Source organism: Podarcis bocagei, assembly GCF_964188305.1.
Source record: "Podarcis bocagei genome assembly, chromosome: 18".
Taxonomy (NCBI): Eukaryota; Metazoa; Chordata; class Lepidosauria; order Squamata; family Lacertidae; genus Podarcis; species Podarcis bocagei.
This window is the reverse complement of record NC_138144.1, coordinates 1021197-1040335: the sequence shown is the minus strand read 5'-3', so window position 1 is coordinate 1040335 and position 19139 is coordinate 1021197. Positions and strand designations below refer to the sequence as shown.

General features: G+C 48.2%; 1 protein-coding gene across 9 annotated transcripts in view; it reads left to right on the top strand.

The window, feature by feature from the left end:
- Positions 1-19139, top strand: part of TCF3 (transcription factor 3) — a 76788-nt gene that overhangs the window by 31443 nt on the left and 26206 nt on the right. For 5 of the 9 annotated variants that reach the window (XM_081177759.1, XM_081177758.1, XM_081177757.1 and 2 more), the window contains exons 3-9: positions 1319-1395; positions 3070-3166; positions 8212-8270; positions 9824-9953; positions 13633-13682; positions 17137-17239; positions 18141-18280. In XM_081177759.1, the coding sequence (XP_081033885.1) occupies positions 1319-1395; positions 3070-3166; positions 8212-8270; positions 9824-9953; positions 13633-13682; positions 17137-17239; positions 18141-18280 (656 nt within the window). The remainder of the gene's footprint in view (positions 1-1318; positions 1396-3069; positions 3167-8211; positions 8271-9823; positions 9954-13632; positions 13683-17136; positions 17240-18140; positions 18281-19139) is intronic. The other 4 variants (XM_081177760.1, XM_081177754.1, XM_081177755.1 and 1 more) reach the window with 3 other exon arrangements.

Sequence of the window (19139 nt, the reverse complement as noted above, 5' to 3'; positions counted from 1 at the left end):
TAAAGTCATGCAAAACGGATCGATTTTTTAAAACAGCATGAAATTTACTATCCAACGAGACCATTGATCCAGAAAACGAAAGCAAGAATCAATGCGCTGTGCTATATAATAAGGCAATATTGGAGATGATAAAAATAAAAATTATTTTTTCTTCTTCACCTGCACTGATGACGGTCGTTGTTTGGGTTTTTTTAAATCCATTTCTGCAGTCAATCAATCAATCAATCAGTAGCTTAACTGTGTTCCGCACAGTCACAAAACCGCCTCAAATACAAAACCGCAAAATAAATGGCAAAAGCGCCAAACTTAATCCGTTCCGGAAGTCCGTTTGACTTCTGAAATGTTCGGAAACCGAGGCGCGGCTTCTGATTGGCGCAGGCGCCCCGGAAACAATACCCGACAGCCGCATCAGACGTCCGGCTTCCGGAAAACGTTCAAAAACCAAAGCACTTAATTCTGGCGTTTGGATACTAAGGTGTTTGAGAACCAAGGTACCACTGCAACACCATAAAATGGACCCATCTTCCTGTAGGAAACTGCTGTTGTGTCCCTGCAGGGCAGTGTTGCCAACACAGGCTGGCAGCATCTCTCCCGCCTTTTGGGCCGCGGACATCCTCCGCCCGATCTGGATGCGTCGGGATTCGAACCCGGCGCACGTGCTCTGCCCATTCAGCCCCCTCACCTCTGCCCGTCGGGTTGCACTCCCCAGCTGGGCAAGTTGAGGAGGGCTGTTTTGCTTTGGCGCCCTGCAAGCAGAAAGCTAGCAGCCCAGGGCATGAGCCAATAGGGGTCAGTTTCTGTGGGAATACGAAACCACTGGAACCAGAACAATCCGGGGGAAATAATTCAGTTTAACCAAATTAAGTGTGGGGCAACTCCCCCGCCTCCCCCCATATTTTATTTGGGGGTGGTTGTTTTTTAGAAAATAATATGGATTTAACTAAAGTTGGGAAGTTCGCCATTCTCCCCACCTCGCCTCTCCCCTCTTCTCTGTTGTTGGAACACAAACCTTTCCCCCATCCTGACACCCTAACTTTCTGCATGCAATTCCATCCCATGATGGAATTTAAAAAATCTATCATCCAGTTCTGCTCTGAAGCTGAGTATCCCTGCACGGGAACATTGCAAAACAGGAAAAAGTCTCTTTATTCTCTCTTAAACATCCAAATATTGCTCTGTTTGTGGAAGGAAAGCCGTTTTAGCTTCAGGAGAACGCTGTCTTTGTATGATGGGACTGCTTATCAAAGCTGATTCCTTTAAATAATAATAATATTATTATCCTGGGCTGGTTTAATTTTTATTTCCCCCCCTTCTCCAGCAGGTTTGGACGAGCGGCCAGCCTCTGGGTCCTGGGCAGCAGGAGATCAGAATAACTCCACGTTTGACCAAGTCAGGGTAAGGATAATTAGAAAGCCACTTTGAAATAGAGCAAAAAATATTAATAATCCCTTGTTTTTTGAGAATCATTTTTTGGGGGGGTTGCAAATGGGGGTGTATGCAATTGAATGAATGAATCTTTATTTGCGTCAGCCATAGTAATAAAACAACAATACAATATAAAAAGAATAGGAAGAAAAGGTCAAATCACTAATCAGTAAGACTTGATTTAAATAAATTTTCTTTACAGAAAGACTCAGCCTTGCTGGTCTGCTCTTAATACTGACAACCAGATGGAGGTTTCATTTTTGGAATAATAAATTTCCAGAGCCGTTTTTTACAGTTATATCAAAAATTTACTGATGTGGTGATACAGTTAGCAATACAGAAGGCAGATAATTGTGAAATTATGGCGAAGTTTAATAAGTTAACTGTGTGTATTCGGACGACTTTTTCTGCTGTACTTTATTGGAAGGAGAAAAATACCGTATTTTTCGTCCCATAGGACGCTCCGTCCCATAGGACACACCCAGTTTTTTGGGGGGGGAATGAAGGAAAAATTTTCCCCCTTTATTTCCCCCCCAAAAGCAGGTCGGGGAAACCGAACCAGGTCGAGGAACAGCGGGATGGCGGCGCTGCGCCTCCCTGCTGTCCCCCGAGCTTGTGGGGCTGGCCGATGTCTGCCCGGCGCGCGGAGCGCTCTGATTCAGGGCACCCCTGGCGCCGGGCGGCAGGCTGCTATCCGCAGCGTGGGGAGCCTTGCGGGGAACTGCGGATGTGTTCCCAAAGCGCCGGGTGCTCTGCTTTCAGCGCGCCTGGCGCTCCGGGAAGCAGGCTACTATCCGCAGCCTAGACAGCCCTGCGGGACCTCCCGCGGGGCTGCCTAGGCTGTGGATGTCTTCCTGAAGCCTGGAGAGCAAGAGGGGTCGGTGCGCACCCCACGGTGCGGATGTATGCCTGGCGCGAGGGGCGCTTTGTTTCAGGGCGCCCGGCGCTCCGGGAAGCAGGCTGCTATCCGCAGCCTAGACAGCCTGCAGGAACTCCCACAGGGCTGCCTAGGCTGCAGATGTCTTCCTGAAGCCTGGAGAGCGAGAGGGGTCGGTGCGCACCCCACGCTGTGGATGTATGCCCGGCGCGAAGGGCGCTTTGCTTCAGAGCTGCCTAGGCTGCAGATGTCTTCCTGAAGCCTGGAGAGCGAGAGGGGTCGGTGCGCACTGACCCCTCTCGCTCTCCAAGCTTCAGCGAAAGCCTGCATTCACCCCATAGGATGCACCCAGATTTCCCCTTCATTTTTGGAGGGGAAAAAGTGCGTCCTATAGGGCGAAAAATACGGTAATCGTTTCGTGAATAACAATTTGTACAATTTATTTAACTAAAACAATAACTTTGTAGCATATGTTTGTTAACTGATGTGGTTAAACGATTATACCTTAGAATGAAAACAACAACAACAATAATAATAATAAACCTAGGCTGAGTTTTAGCACGCATGAAATGCTTAAAACAAATCCTTATTTCCTTGTAGCCTTTGGACTATAATGCAACTTAAATAGAAAATCTCCCCCCCCCCCAAAAAAGCATTTTATTTTAAAAATCTGATTTAAATTTTTAAAAAATCCGATTTATTTGTTTACTGTCGCTTTTGTTTTTTAAGGACCCGCTCCTACAATATTTTCTTTCTCCTTCTTCCAGCAGGGCTACGGTGAGGGCTCCCACTACGGCGAGCACAGAGAACTCCCATCCCATAATAGCCTATCTTCGTCATCATTCCTGGGGTCTGGGATCGTAGGTGAGAGCCGCTGCATTGGCGGGGAAAAGCTTCCTGTTCCAAAATTTCTCGCCGGAGGTGCATCGCGATGCGGGGTGGGCTAGATATCCGCTGGGGTGTCCCAAACGTTATTTTTCGCAGCAGTAGCTGCTGCCAGCCAGTGCAGACACCACTAAAGTCAATGGGACATTTGGTGCAGCGAGCGGCACAGGCCAGATCTAGCTGTCTGTGTTCGGGGTTGCCGAGGGCGGTCACTTCGGGCGTGCTGGATCGGCTCTGCGTTTCGCTTTGCGTGCAGAACGGGAGAACAAGCGCGCCTCTGAGCATGCGCCGAGTGCCGGAACGAGCTTTTTCGGTACAGGGGCAGCTGCTTTCGCACACAGAGCCGGGAGGGCTGCGGCCGGACAGCTTGAGTTTTGGGATTTGAACCCGCGCCCTAGTCTACCGCCCTAACCTCTAAACCACATGGGTGGGTCCACAAAGACGGGGAATAATAAAATAATAATAATAATAATTTATTTATATCCCGCCCTCCCCAGCCGAAGCCAGGCTCAGAGCGGCTAACATCGGTAAAAATAACATAAAATCATAATCGATTAATTGAAATTCATTCCAAAATCAATTCAATAATAATAAAATTTAATTTAATTATTTTAATAGGGTGGTTCATAAAAAGCTTTTTATTAAAAATACCTGCTCCAAAGGTCTTCTCTTACTACCCTGGGGATTATATAGCTATATCTGGAATTTCCAGGCATATCAGTTAATATCTTGACCCCCTGTTTACTTTGCTGTTTTCGTATGTCGTGAAGGCTAAAATTTCGGTTCAGTGGAGGGGGGTCAATATATTAACCGATATCCATGGAATTTCAGATATAGCTATATAATCCCTAGTGTAGTAAAATAAGACCTTTGGAGCAGGAGTTTAATATATATAAAAAACCCACAATTTTTTATGAACCGCCCTAAGGGGGAACCCCAAAGTGAATTTTTTTGGGGGGAGCCACCTTTGTCCATCTTTGACCGACCGCAACAGTTTGCATCCTTCCCTTCCCCTCTTCCGAAACGCCCCCCTCTTGAGTCTGAGACTCTGCTAATCCCCGCTAATCCGGGTGTGTTTTTTTGGGGGGGGAGAGAAAGAGGGAAGGCTGAGGGGGGGTGTCTGTTAATTCACCCGCGCCGATAAATAAATAGATGCCAATCAAATCTCCATTGATCTCGGGTCCCTTTTGCAAAATTGCATACCTGCAAACGAATTTTGGGTTTTATTTTATTGGGGGGGGGGTTGCGAATAGCGGTTAACTAGTCTGGGAGCCGATAAGCCCTGAGTGGATCGTTATTTCTAGCAATTAACTCCTTTTCCGAAAAGACCCGGCCTGCTAATCTAGCTGGCGTTGTGAGCCGCTACCGTATTGGACAATGGTTTTTAATCGGTTCAGGCTGACCAAGACACACACACACACACACCCGGCCTCCCCCCACCACACCAATCGCTGCCTTTAATCTCTTCCACCTTATCTCGCCTCCTTCCTCTCTTGCCACTTCCCCCCCCCAAAAAATTGCATTTTTAATACAATTATGGCAGGGGTGGCCAATACCCAAGAGACCGCGATCTACTCACAGAGTTCAAAACTGGCAGAGATCTACCCCCTTTTTTGGGGGGGGGGTTCAGGGATCACAGTTGCTGAGCTTTTTTTAGCAAGGAAAACCCCTGTTTTTAGGGGTTAAAGTTGTTGCGCTTGACGAGCCAGTGATCTACTAGTGATCTGCCACAGACGTCCCGTGATCTACCGATAGATCACAGTCTACCGGTTGGGCGTGCCTCAATTATTGGAGCCAGACATTTTCCGTTCTGCTTCCTGGAACCTCGGGCAAATGTGTCGGCTGTGGGTTTTGCGCCTACTTTTCTTAACCGCGGTTTAGCGTTAACCCTGGTTTGGTTTGGTTTAAAAAAATAGATATTCAGATGATCCGGACATTTTTCGTTCTGGTCCCTGGGACCCTAGGCAAATGTGTCAGCTCTGGGCTTTGCTCCTGCCTTTCTGAACCGCGGTTTAGCTTTGGATTTTTGCGCCTACTTTTCTTAACCATGGTTTAGCTGGGGGAGAGAGAGAGAGAGAAATGTCCAGACATTTTTCATTCTGGTCCCTGGGACCCTGGGCAAATGGGTCAGCTCTGGGCTTTCCACCTGCTTTTCTTAACCGCGGTTTAGCTTTGGATTTTTGCGCCTCCTTTTCTTAACCATGGTTTAGCTGGGGGAGAGAGAGAGAGAGAGAGAGACATAGATGTCCAGACATTTTTCATTCTGGACCGTGGGCAAATGTGTCAGCTCTGGGCTTTGCTCCTGCCTTTCTGAACCGCGGTTTAGCTTTGAATTTTTGCGCCTACTTTTCTTAACCATGGTTTAGCTGGGGGAGGGAGAGAGAGAGAGATGTCCAGACATTTTTCATTCTGGTCCCTGGGACCCTGGGCAAATGGGTCAGCTCTGGGCTTTCCACCTGCTTTTCTTAACCACGGTTTAGCGTTAACCCTGGTTGTTGTTGTAATGTAATAGATGTTCAGACATTTTTCGTTCTGGTCCCTGGGCCCCTGAGCAAATGCGTCAGCTCTGAGCTTTGCACCTGCTTTTCTTAACCACGGTTTAGCCTTAACCCTGGTGCCGTGTGTATGTGTGTGAGGAAATAAATAAGGGGAAAACTCACGGTTCTCTCACCAGGCGGAGGCGATTGAGGCCCAAGATCTGGTGACGAAACCTGGCGGCGTTCATTTTTTTGCACGGAGAGGAAAGAGAAAAAAGGGGGGCTCCTGCGAGAGGCCATCCGCCGCGTGGCAAATTTAGCTCCTAAACCGCTTTGACAGAGGCGGGGGGGAATTAGGTCAGTTAAAAGATTTTGCCCTGCAACCCCGCGACCTCTTGCAGACTTAATGCTAAGTCTCTCCAGAGAGTCGGGGAATGTGTGCGTCGGAGTAAAGCATAGGGTGGCCGTATTTCGACATTTGTTTGTGTGGGGTTTTTTTTGCAAAATCTCCAAAAGAAAAATGAAGTTTTTTTACACACGAACACCCTTTTTTTAGGGACATCGCCAAAAAATAAAATCCAGTGATTCCGATAAGGGAATGCCCTATTACCAGGTTTTCCCCTGGGACATTTTAGCCACTTTTTGGAAGAATTTCGCCCGGACGCCATTTTCAGCGGGCAGATCCTGGCTACGTCTGGGGAATCACGGCCGTATGGCAGCCCTAAGCGATATTACATTTTTGCCAGTTTACTTGTTTGTTAGACACCAGGATAATTCCCAGCTCTGTCTCTCCTTCAAATTGGAACCAGGGAAGGCAGTTTGAGGGTGCATGGCAGCGAATCTTGCAATGCGCTTTCCTTAGAAGGTGACCCGGAAACTGCAACTAATCCAGAATGTGGCAGCCAAACTGGGGACTGGGAATGGAGACCATATAACACCGGTCCTGAAAGACCTGCATTGGCTCCCAGGACGTTTCCAGGCACAATTCAAAGTGTTGGTGCTGACCTTGAAAGCCCTAAATGGCCCAGTATCCCTGAAGGAGCGTCTCCACCTCCATCGTCCAGCCCGGACACCTGGGTCCCTCTCCCGAGGGCCTTCTGGCGGTTCCCTCCCTGTGAGAAGTGAGGTTACAGGGAACCAGGCAGAGGGCCTTCTCGGTGGTGGCACCCTCCCTTCAGACAGGAATGATTTTGATGCACAACTCTCTCTATCCTATATTATTATCATTGCGGTTATCTCCCGCTTGGACTACTGCCATGCGCTCTATCTGAGGCTACCTTTGAAGGTGACCCGGAAACTACAATTAATCCAGAATGCGGCAGCTAGACTGGTGACTGGGAGTGGCCGCCAAGACCACATAACACCAGTCTTGAAAGACCTACATTGGCTCCCAGGACGTTTCTGAGCACAATTCAAAGTGTTGGTGCTGACCTTGAAAGCCCTAAACGGCCTCATCCCTTCATCTCCATCCCGGACACCGGGGTCCCTCTCCCCAGGGTCTTCCCTCCCTGCGAGAAGCGAGGTTGCAGAGAAGCAGGTAGAGGGCCTTCTCGGTGGTGGTATCCACCCTGTGGAACGCCCTCCCATCAGATGTCACGAACTATGCAACGTTTAGGAGACGCCTGAAGGCATTTTTGGAAGGAAAAAATGCCATATGTCTGGACAAAAGGCAGTCCCATTTCGTAAGGCAGTCCACGTAATCTGACATCTCTCAAGATATAAAGGCCTGGGTTGTACAGGGAGGGGGAAATGGTGGGGTTGTCCCCCAAATTTTCCCGTTTCCTCCAGTTTTTTGAAAACAAATAACAGAGGGGGGCAGGAAAAAAATAGAGGGGGACGTAGAGGGCCTTCCACAGGGTGGGCGCCACCACCAAGAAGGCCCTTTACGTCCCCTTCTATTTTTTCTTGTCTCCACCCCCCACGTTATTTGTTTTTGAAAAACTGGAGGAAATGGGAAAATTGGGGGGAGAACCCACCATTTCCTCCTCCCTGTACACCCCAGACCTTTAGATCTCAAGTTGTTGTTGTTATCATAATCAACTACATCCTGTCCCATTTCCACATTAATCTGTGTTTCCTTTTTTCCTTTCCAAAAAACCATACGGAAATGTGTATTTTTAAGTCCCAATTTCATCGCAAAATGCGTTTTTCAACACCTCCTTTTTGTCTCGCCCGGACGCCTCTCCAAAAATTCGGCAGAATGCATTTCTCAAAATGCAGAGGAGTGCGGACTCCGGAACGGCAGGATTTTGCCCTGATCTGTGCATTCATTTTGGAGGTTTTAACGTTTAGGGTAAAGGGTGGTATAATAATAATAATAATAATAATAATAATAATAATAATAATAATAATAATAATAATTAATAATTTTAAGCTTTGCTTGAAAACGTGAGCTCAAATGCCTCACAGGCCTGTTCTCCCTCAATTCTTTGCTCTGTCCTCAAAAACAAAACTTGGAATGGGAACCCCAGAGGTCATGCAATCCAACCCCTGGTTTTGGGTGCTCACAGACTCTTTTTTTCCCTTCCCTCTTCTTCTTTTCTCTAGGGAAAGGCACAGAAAGAGGCGCCTACCCGTTCGGAAGAGACATGCCGGCTCTGAACCAGGTGAGCAAAATTCCTTAACTTATCCATTATCTCCTTTTGCTGTTCGGGGTTTTGCCAGTACGGATCTTGGCAGGCGTTTGGTTTCCCAGGGCCCACCAGCAAATGGCACAAAAGCTCGGATATTTGTGGGTATTTGCAGGTAGACTGCTGCAGAACATGGAGGTTTCGTTCGGCTATGAGACCCCCCCCCCCCAGCGGTTTGCGGAGAAAACTCCCAACTCCAAGATGCCTTTGCACCTTCGTTTTTTTGCACCCGAGAAATCAAATTTCCTTGCTCCTTTTTAGATGCTTTCGTCGAGAAAGCAGCAGGTTGGGCTGGATGACCTCTGGAGGGCCCTTCCCGACTTCACAATCCTGTACTCTCTCTCCCTCCAACCAAGACGCTGCCTAAAAACCCACAGCGGTTTCCCCCGACGTTGCGTTTCCGAAACAGCTGCGTGGGGACTGGCACCTCGGTGCAATTCAATTTTTAAAAGCGGAGGTGCATAAATGCCAGCGGCGGGTTTTAACGTTCTGCGTTTCTATGTGGGGTTTGGGGGGGGTTGTTTTCAGGGAGGAGGTGTGGGGAGGGGGAGCGAAGATGGGGGGCAGGATCCGGACGCAGCAGCAGCAAAGCTGCCCCTATAGCTCTGCACTGAGAGCGACTTTCCGCCTCTCCCTAAAGGCGCTACTCCTCATGGTTTCAGGGGGATGCAGAAACACAACGGCATATGCTGCCTGGCTGCTTCTCTCGCACCCACAACCAGGCCACAACTGTGCCCCCAAAGGACCAGGTGCGCAGCCTGGGAGTCCTTCTGGACTCACAGCTGTCCATGGAGGCGCAGGTCAAATCTGTGTCCAGGGCAGCTCCATCTGGTGCGCAGGATGAGACCCTCCCTGCCCGCAGACTGTCTGGCCAGAGCGGTGCATGCTCTGGTTATCTCCCGCTTGGACTACTGCCATGCGCTCTATTTGGGGCTACCTTTGAAGGTGACCCGGAAACTGCAACTAATCCAGAATGCGGCTGCCAGACTGGGGACTGGGAGTGGAGACACCAGTCCTGAAAGACCTACACTGGCTCCCAGTACGTTTCCAGGCACAATTCAAAGTGTTGGTGCTGACCTTGAAAGCCCTAAATGGCCCAGTATCCCTGAAGGAGCGTCTCCACCTCCATCGTCCAGCCCGGACACCTGGGTCCCTCTTCCGAGGGCCTTCTGGTGGTTCCCTCCCTGCGAGAAGCGAGGTTACAGGGAACCAGGCAGAGGGCCTCCTCAGTGGTGGCGCCCTCCCTGTGGAACGCCCTCCCGTCAGATGTCAAAGAGAAAAACAACTACCAAACTTTTAGAAGACATCTGAAGGCAGCCCTGTTTAGGGAAGCTTTTAATGTTTAATGGGTTATTGTGTTTTAGTGTTTTGTTGGAAGCCGCCCAGAGTGGCTGGGGAAACGCAGCCAGATGGGCGGTGTATAAATAATATATTATTATTATTATTATTATTATTATTATTATTATTATTATTATTATTATCTCTTTTTCACGGACGCTGTTGTCTTCCTCTCTCTCTCGTCCCCGCAGCCCGGCTTCCTGCCCGGCGAAATGGGGATTTCAAGCCCCAGCGCATTGTCGCCGACGGGGGTGAAGGGCGGCTCGCAATATTACCCGTACGCCAACAACCCTCGCCGGAGAGGGGCGGACAGCAGCATAGGTACGTGCACAGGCTGGCAGCATGCCTCCTTTCCCACCCTGCTTGGAGAGGCAGGGAATCAGACCTGTTCATTGGCCCATCTAGCTGAATATTCCCTGCACGGACTGGCAGCATCCCTCCTTTCCCACCCTGCTTGGTGAGGCAGGGAATCAGACCTGTGCATTGGCCCATGTAGCTAAATAATGCCTGCACGGATCGGCAGCCCCTCTCCTTTCCCACCCTGCTTAGAGATATCAGGAATCAGACCTGTTCATTGGCCCATCTAGCTGAATATTGCCTGCACGGTCCGGCAGCCGCTCTCCTTTCCCACCCTGCTTAGAGATATCAGGAATCAGACCGGTTCATTGGCCCATCTAGCTGAATATTGCCTACACGGACCGGCAGAAGCTCTCCTTTCCCCACCCCCAGCTCTTCATTTATTCCCCCCCCCCTCCACATTTATTACGGGGCAGAACAGAGAGAGAGGTGCGTACAGGAAACGCTCCGCTCCGCTTCCAGACATCTGGCATTCATTGCGGGAAAGGAATCTCTGGAATGGAGGCTTGCTGGAGAACTCAGCCATGTGCAAAAAAAAAAAAAAGCAAACTTCATTCCCCCCCCCTTTTTAAACTTTGCCTAAGTTATTTTGCTTTATTTCGGGGCGGCAGTAGCCGAGGAAGCAGACAATACCCCACCCCACCCCACCCCCAAATAAATCAAGCCTTCAATAGCTGCCCTTTTCAGTGCGTTTTCTCGGCACAATGAGGTCTAGAAACCTGCCGTCCCGGAAATAAAAACACAACCGAGATTCTCCAGAAGTTGGCAAGAGCAGGCGTCTTGCACCGAGTCGAAACATCGTTTCATCCAGCTCTGGCTGGCAGCAGCCTTTGCTATTTTCTGCCTGTGCCTCCCTCCCTAGCGAAGATGCATTTTCTTCCAAATTGCCCAAAACCTAGCTTTTTCTGCCTGTGCTCCCCTCCCCAGCGAAGACGCATTTTCTTCCAAAATGCCCAAAACCTAGCTTTTTCTGCCTGTTCTCCCCTCCCCAGCGAAGACGCATTTTCTTCCAAAATGCCCCAAAACCTATCCTTTTTCTGCCTGTTCTCCCCTCCCCAGCGAAGACGCATTTTCTTCCAAAATTCCCTATTATCCTTTCTTCCTGCCTCCTCCCCCAGCCCCCCAGCAATGAGGCATTTTCTTGCAAAGCCATTTTTTTTGTGTGCAAAAAAATAAAATAATAAAATCCCATGAACATTCCCTGTCTGGAAAGGGGTGTGGGGCCGCTCTGCCTGCTCAACACCACACGCCCCCCCCCAACGGTCTCCCTCCTGCACAATTTCCTGCCCCTTTCCCTCCCCCCGTTTTTCGCTTTCATCCCCCCGCCTTGGAACTAATGAAATCCACCTGTTCTGGTGGAGAGCAGGTTCACTCCGTAAAATGCCTCTCTCCCCCCCCCCCAGCCCCCTCCGGGCTGCGGGGTCTTAGCGCCGACCTTTTGGGGACCCGTCTCCCAAAGGGGGTTGTGCCACCAAAAAAAGAGGATATTTAAAACTATTCCGGATTCCGGAGCCCCTATCCGGCCGCCAAGACCACATAACACCGGTCTTGAAAGACCTACATTGGCTCCCAGGACGTTTCCGAGCACAATTCAAAGTGTTGGTGCTGAGCTTTAAAGCCCTAAACGGCCCAGTAGACCTGAAGGAGCGTCTCAACCCCCATCGTCCAGCCCGGACACCTGGGTCCATCTCTGAGGGCCTTCTGGCGGTTCCCTCACTGCGAGAAGCCAAGTTACAGGGAACCGGGCAGAGGGCCTTCTCGGTGGTGGCGCCCGCCCTGTGGAACACCCTCCCACTAGATGTCAAAGAGAACAACAACTACCAGACTTTTAGAAGACATCTGAAGGCAGCCCTGTTTAGGGAAGCGTTTAATGCTTAATAGACTATTTTAATATTCTGTTGGAAGCCGCCCAGAGTGGCTGGGGAAACCCAGCCAGATGGGCGGGCTAATTATTATTATTATTATTATTATTATTATTATTATTATTATTATTATTTACTATTACTATCCACCCAAGAGGCTGCCGTGTCTCTGTGTGCGACTCCCTGTTCCAAATTCCTGGGGCTGAGTGGGGGTTTCGTATTTTGGCATTCGAGGTTTGGCAGAAGGGATAACCGTTGGAAATTCAAGTTGCAGGGATACAGCGGCACCTTGGTCCTCTAACTTAATCCGTTCCGGAAGTCCGTCCCAAAACCAAAGCGTTCCAAAACCAAGGCGCACTGCTTTCCCATAGAAAGTCATGCAAAACGGATTAATCCGCCCCAGACTTTAAAAAACAACCCCTCAAACAGCCATTGAACATGAATTTTGCTATCTAACGAGACCATTGATCGATAAGATGAAAGCAAGAATCAATGTACTGTCTTATAAATAAGGCAGTATTGTAGATGATAAAGATAAAAATTATTATTTTTTTCTTGCCTGTACTGATGATGGTCATGGTTTGGATGCGGGGCTTTTATCCATTTCCACAGTCACACAATCAATCAATCAATCAGTAGCTGAACTGGGTTCCACGCAGTCACAAAAACAAATGCACCGAAAAAGCCTCCAAAACAAAATTGCAAAATAAATGGCAAAAACAAAAGCGCCAAACTAAATCCATTCCGGAAGTCCGTTTGACCTCTGAAATGTTCGGAAACCGAGGCGCAGCTTCTGATGGGCGCAGGCGCCCCGGAAACAAGAGCCGACAGCCGCGTCGGATGTTTGGCTTCCAAAAAGCGTTTGAAAACCGGAACGCTCACTTGTGGGTTTTCTGCATTTGGGAATCAAGGTCCCACTGTAGACAGGTAGCAATATGCAGTTTGGGGGGGTTCCCATTGGGAGATCTAGTTGCCCCCCCCGTGAGAACAAGATATTGAGGGAGTCTCTTTAATGCAGCTTACGGGTCTTGAGTTCGAGAATGAAACCCTCAAGATCACAGCACCGAAACCAGGAATGCTAAAAATACCCCCAGCCCGTCCCGAAATAGCGAGCTGTGTGGTCATAACCGGAAGAGCGAAACGTCTCGGGGGACCTTTTTGGAAACGGATCGTGGCCTCTGGGCTCGCGCCCATAATAAATCCATCGGACTTTGGCTCGGAGACTTATTTTTCCCCACTGAATTTATACACCACCTCAAGGGCGGTTCGCAGAATGAAATCGGAATATAAATTATTATATTATAATATTATAGATTATTTAGAGCAGCAACGTTCAGCCCCTTTAAAACCCCAAATGCATTTTGTAATCTTTTGAGATCTGCTTGTGAATCGCCCCAAGACCTGTGGGTTTGGGGTGCTCTATGAATTCAACAAATAAATAAAATAACGTACTTTTCAGTGTTTTTTTACTCTAAAATAATGTTCAAAATCTGGGCTCGTCTTATACACGGATAGTATCTCCCCCCATTTTCTTAAACCGGAGTCTCCCCAAAATAGGGGTGTCTTAGGGACGTCTTATAGACTGAAAAATACGGAAATAAGAATGAATAAATCTGGGGTGCAACAGGTTGGGGGGGCTTCGGTTGGCAGAAGGCACCCCTGGCGCTACGAAATCTAATCTGCCACCTTAGGAATGGCTCTTTAATTATGTTTGCTAACACTTTTTAAAAAAAATTCTCCCCCCTTTCCCCCCCCTCTTCCTCCTCGCACCCCAAATCCAGACGGACAGCCGAAAAAAGTCCGGAAAGTTCCTCCAGGACTTCCCTCTTCGGTAAGCCATTTTTCCGTTTTACTCTCTGGCAAAGGCGGCCGCAACTGGGGTGTGTCCCCCCCCCTCCGTGTAGTCAAAGGGAGGGGCGGCGCTAACGGCCTGGGCCTCCCATTGGCCGGGCTTCTGTGATGTCACCGAATGCCCGCCGGGCTGCAAACGTTGGGGATGCGGCGAGTTCGAGAGGGAAGCCCTTGCGGCGGGCAGTGGGCAGGGCCGGCCGGAGACATTTGGGCACCTGGCGGGGAAAGGGGGGTGCGGGAATTAAAGCTCTATATCGGGACCAAGGTGGGAAGTGGGGCTCCCTTCATGGATCAAGGGATCCCAGACCCTGAGATCTCTTTTAGATGCATTTCTCGTGTGCCTCTCCCAGGAGAGGTCCGGACGGGGGCAGCTTGAGAGCAGGGCCTTTTCCGTGGTGGCTCCCTTTTGCAAAATGCTCTCTCCAAGGAGATTCGCCTGGCCCCTCCATTTAGGTGCCAGGCGAAAACATTCCTGTTCTACCAGGTCCCATTTGAAATGTGTTTTATTTTTATTTGGGGTTAGTTTTTCGTTTTTATTTCGACGGCGCGTTTTCTGTTTTTAACGTTGCGGTTTTATCTCGCAATCCACCCTGAAAGCTATAGGGCAGTATACATTATTATTATTATTATATTATTATTATTACGCCTCTGCGCCTGAGTTTTCTGTTTTATTTTCCGCATATGGGGAAGGGGGTATATGTCCAGAATTTTGCATTTTTTTGGGGGGGGTGCTTAATGAAACCCTCAAGCCCCACAACTGCCCCCCAATTTTATCCCCCTCCCCAAAAAAAGACAGGAGAAGGCAATGGTGGCCGAAAATTCTCCTTTCTCCGATTCGCAAACTGCATGTTTATTCTCTCCCCCCCCCCCGGAAGGAATCATCCTTGCTCCAGTTTGCAGAATTTTTTTTTGGGGGGGGACACATTGTCAATTGGGGTACCCCAAAAAAGACCGCAGAAGGCAAGCCTGTAGAGAATTCTTTTTTCCTCCGATTCAAAAACTGCATAGCATTTTTTTTTCCTGGGAAGGAATCTTCCTGGTTCAGTTTGCAGAATTATTATTTTTTTGGGGGGGGGACACACTGCCAATTGGGGTACCTAAAAAAAGACAGCAGAAGGCAAGTCTGCAAAGAATTCTCCTTTTCTCTGATTTGAAAACTGCATAGTTGTTTATTTTTTTCCCGAGAAGGGGGAAAGGAATCATCCTTCCTTCAGTTTGCAGAATTTTTTTTTGGGGGGGACACACATTGTCAATTGGGGTACCCCCAAAAAAGACCACAGAAGGCAAGTCTGCAAAGAATTCTCCTTTCTCTGATTCGAAAACTGCATAGTTATTTTATTCTCCCTGCGAAGGAATCATCCTTGCTTCAGTTTGCAGATTTTTTTGGGGGGGGGGACGACAACAACATTGCCATGGCACGCACAAACACACCCTCCTGTTTGCAGATTCCCCTTATATTGGGGTTTTCTCCCTTTGCACCCCCCTGTTTTTGACGCTGCTCCTTTTTCCTCTCTCTCCCACTGCCTCCACCCTCTTTTTTTATTTGATTTTATTTTGGGGGGCCTCCCCCCTCCTCCTCCTCCTCGCGCCCCCCCCCATCCCCGCGCAGCTGCCTGCAAATCTGGCAGCCTGCCAAGCCCTGGCAGATGGCACGGAGCTATTATTCCTGCTCTGCTCCCCGGCTCCTGCTATGTAATCAAATTATAGGAAAAGGCAATTTGCCGGGTTTCTTATTCTTTGCAGACGGCTATGGTTCCCCCCCCCCGCTCCAAACTCCCCTCTCTTTTTTCTCCCTCTTCACCCCACCACCACCCAAAAAACCCCTGCACCTCTCGCTCCAGTACACAGAACACGCTGCAGGGGGGGGGAATGGGGGGGGAGAGATGGTATTTTTATTTTATTCCCTGCAAATCCGTCCCCCTTGAGTTGGGTGCTTTCAAAAAAATAAAATGCAAGATTATATTATCATTTTTTAAAGGCTGCTTACCATGGGTGCAAGATCCTTTTAAAAAAAAAACCGTGATCGGAACTTGGAGGGGGGGTGTATACAATTTTGGAATCATATTATTATTATTATTTGTTCCTGGTTCCCTGCAAATTCATCCCCACCTCAGTTTGGTGGGTTTTTTTTTTTAAAAAAAAGAAGCATTTTTTAAAATTTAAGGCTGTTTAGCATGGGTGCAAGATTCTCGCCATCAAAACTTGGAGGGGGGGCGTGTACGATTTTGGAATCGTTTATTATTGTTATTTTTTTCCTGGTTCCCTGCAATTCCGTCCCCCTTGAGTTGGGTGGGTTTTTTAAAAAGCAATTTTTAAAAGGCTGTTTAGCTTGGGTGCAAGATTCTCGCCGTCGAAACTTGGAGGGGGGGCTGCACGATTTTTGAATCGTTTATTATTATTATTTTTTCTTGGTTCCCTACAAATTCGTCCCCACCTCAGGTTGGGTGGCTTTTTAAAAAAAGAAGCAATTTTTTTAATTTAAGGCTGTTTAGCATGGGTCCAAGATTCTCATCATCAAAACTTGGAGGGGGGGGCGTGTACGATTTTGGAATCGTTTATTATTATTATTCGTTTTTGGGTTCCTGCAAATTCAAGTTGGGTGGGGTTTTTTTTTTTAAAAAATAGCATTTTTTTAAAAAGGCTGTTTAGCATGGCTGCAAGATTGTCGTCATCAAAACTTGGGGGGCGCGTGAACCGTTCTCCCCACTCCCCCCCCCGGGTGATATATGCAAAGCGAGCGAAAGATCCACGTCATTTTAAAAGAGTCTGAGAATCTTCCCGGAGGCCTAAATTCTGCTCCTTTTGAAACTATGACGCCAGTTTCGGTTTTGTGGTTTTTTTGGCGTCTCAAAATCGGTCATTTCTGAATTTGCACCCTCTCCCAAAAAAAATTAGTCCGTCCCCCCCAAAAAAACACCCTGGGTGCGATTTAAGAAGGAATGAGGAGCGCATAAAGGATCCATATTAGGGCATGAAAAACTTTTTTTTTTAATGCCTCCTTCAAAGGTCTTATCTTACTACACTAGGGATTATATAGCTATATATGAAATTTCATGTGTATCAGTTAATATCTTGACCCTGTTCCACCGAACTGCAATTTCAGCCTTCACGACATAGGAAAACGACCAAATAAACAGCTGCTATTATTATTATTATTATTATTATTATTATTATTATTATTAGATCTGCGAACCTCCAATTATTAATAATTTTTAAATCGTTCTTGATGCCCTGCTCATTTTGGCTCTAGGGGAAAAGAAGGGGGGGACAGAATAATAATAAAAACAGAATAAAACTTTGAAAACTCCTTGGCCCGGGAATCGTGGGTTCCTCCGGAGGTGGTCGGGATTCGCACTTGGCACGGACTCCGCAGATGCTGCCGGATGGGGATTGAATGGGTGACAACTTTTCCCGTATTTTCTCTCTTTTCACAGGTATATCCACCCAACTCAGGTGACGACTATAGCAGGGAACCGGCCAGCTACCCCCCATCCAAAGCCCCCAGCACTGTCTACCCTGGAGCCTTTTACATGCCAGGTACGACCCCCCTGCAAGGTGGGCCTCCAGAGGGAGGGACCCTGACCCCAGGGGCCAGGAGGGGGAAGCATTTGTGGCCCTCGGGTTGTTACTGGGTGGCAACTCAAAGTGGCCCTCGGGAGGGTCACTGTTGGTTCCCAGATCTGCCCTAAAGACAATTTCCCATCTCTCTCTCTCTCTTTCTTTCTTTCCCTCCTCTCTATCTCTTTCTATCCCTTCCTTTCTTTCTTTCTTTCTTTCTTTCTTTCTTTCTCTCTCTCTCTCTCTCTCTCTCTCTCTCTCTCTCTCTCTCTCTCTTTCCCTCCTCTCTGTCTCTTTCTATCCCTTTCTTTCTCTCTTTCTTTCTCTCTCTCTCTCTCTCTCTCTCTCTCTTTCTTTCTTTCTTTCTTTCTTTCCCTCCTTCTCTCTCTCTCTCTCTCTTTCTGGACTCAGCTACACAGCTGCAAGTAAAACACTTTAATGTGTTGCAAAGCACAAAACACAAAAGCGACACTAGATGGCGAAAGCAACCTATGCCAAATTCAATGTAATTTTCAAATCTTTTTTTTTTAAAAAAACCATTTTCACAGAGAACAAGAGCTACAAACATTTAATGAGGATTTCTTCCTCTCCTTCCTCTCTCTCTCTCTGTCTCTCTCTCTCTCTGTGTGTGTGTCTTTCTTTCTTTCTATCTCTCTCTCTCTTTCTGGACTCAGCTACACAGCTGCAAGTAAAACGCTTTATAAACGTGTTGCAAAGCACAATACACCAGTGCGACACTAGGGGCAAGAGTGAGCTATGCCAATTTCAATGTATTTTTTTCAAAATTAGTGAAATGTATAAATTTGGAAAGCATAACTATTTAATTTTTTTTTAATGGAGAGGAGAAAAGAAACCCTCTTTCTTTGTCCACGTCTCGCAGATGGACTTCACAACTCGGCGGACTTGTGGAATTCCTCAACCTCCATCAGCCAGTCCAATTACGGGGCCATTCTGGGAGCGTCGTCCTCTCCTCTCCCGCAATCCGGCAACTTCAGCAGTCTTCATCAGCACGAAAGGATGGTAATGGCACAGATTGGGGGGGGGTATAGGGACGCGGGTGGCGCTGTGGGTTAAACCACAGAGCCTAGGACTTGCCGATCAGAAGGTCGGTGGTTCGAATCCCCGCGACGGGGTGAGCTCCCATTGCTCGGTCCCTGCTCCTGCCAACCTAGCAGTTCGAAAGCACGTCAAAGTGCAAGTAGATCAATAGGGACCACTCCGGCGGGAAGGTAAACAGCGTTTCCGTGCGCTGCTCTGGTTCGCCAGAAGTGGCTTAGTCCTGCTGGCCACATGACCCGGAAGCTGTACGCTGGATCCCTCGGCCAGTAAAATGAGATGAGCACCGCAACCCCAGAGTCGGCCACGACTGGACCTAATGGTCAGGGGTCCCTTTACCTTTACTACTAATAATAACAATTTATTATTTTTACCCCACCCATCTGGCCTGGTTTCTGGCGGCTCCCAACAGAATATTAAAAACATGATAAAACATCAAACATTGAAAGCTTCCCTAAACAGGGCTGCCTTCAGATGTCTTCTAAAAGTCAGATAGTTGCTTATTTCGTTGACATCTGATGGGAGGGCGCCACCACCGAGAAGGCCCTCTGCCTGGTTCCCTGCAACCTCACTAGGTCAGGCGGAGAGGCAGCGACGGGCCCAAAGTCACATACAGTGAGCTTCAGGGCTAAGCGGAGATTTGGACCCAGGTCTCTCAGTTCCCAGTATGTCACTCTTACCCCTAAACCATAATGACTCTCAGATTTTCCCATCAGCCACTTTGGGCAGCTTCCAGTACGTATAAAAACAGAATAAAACTTCAAACATTACAAGCTTCCCTATAAAGGGCTGCCTTCAGATGTCTTCTAAAAGTCAGACAGTT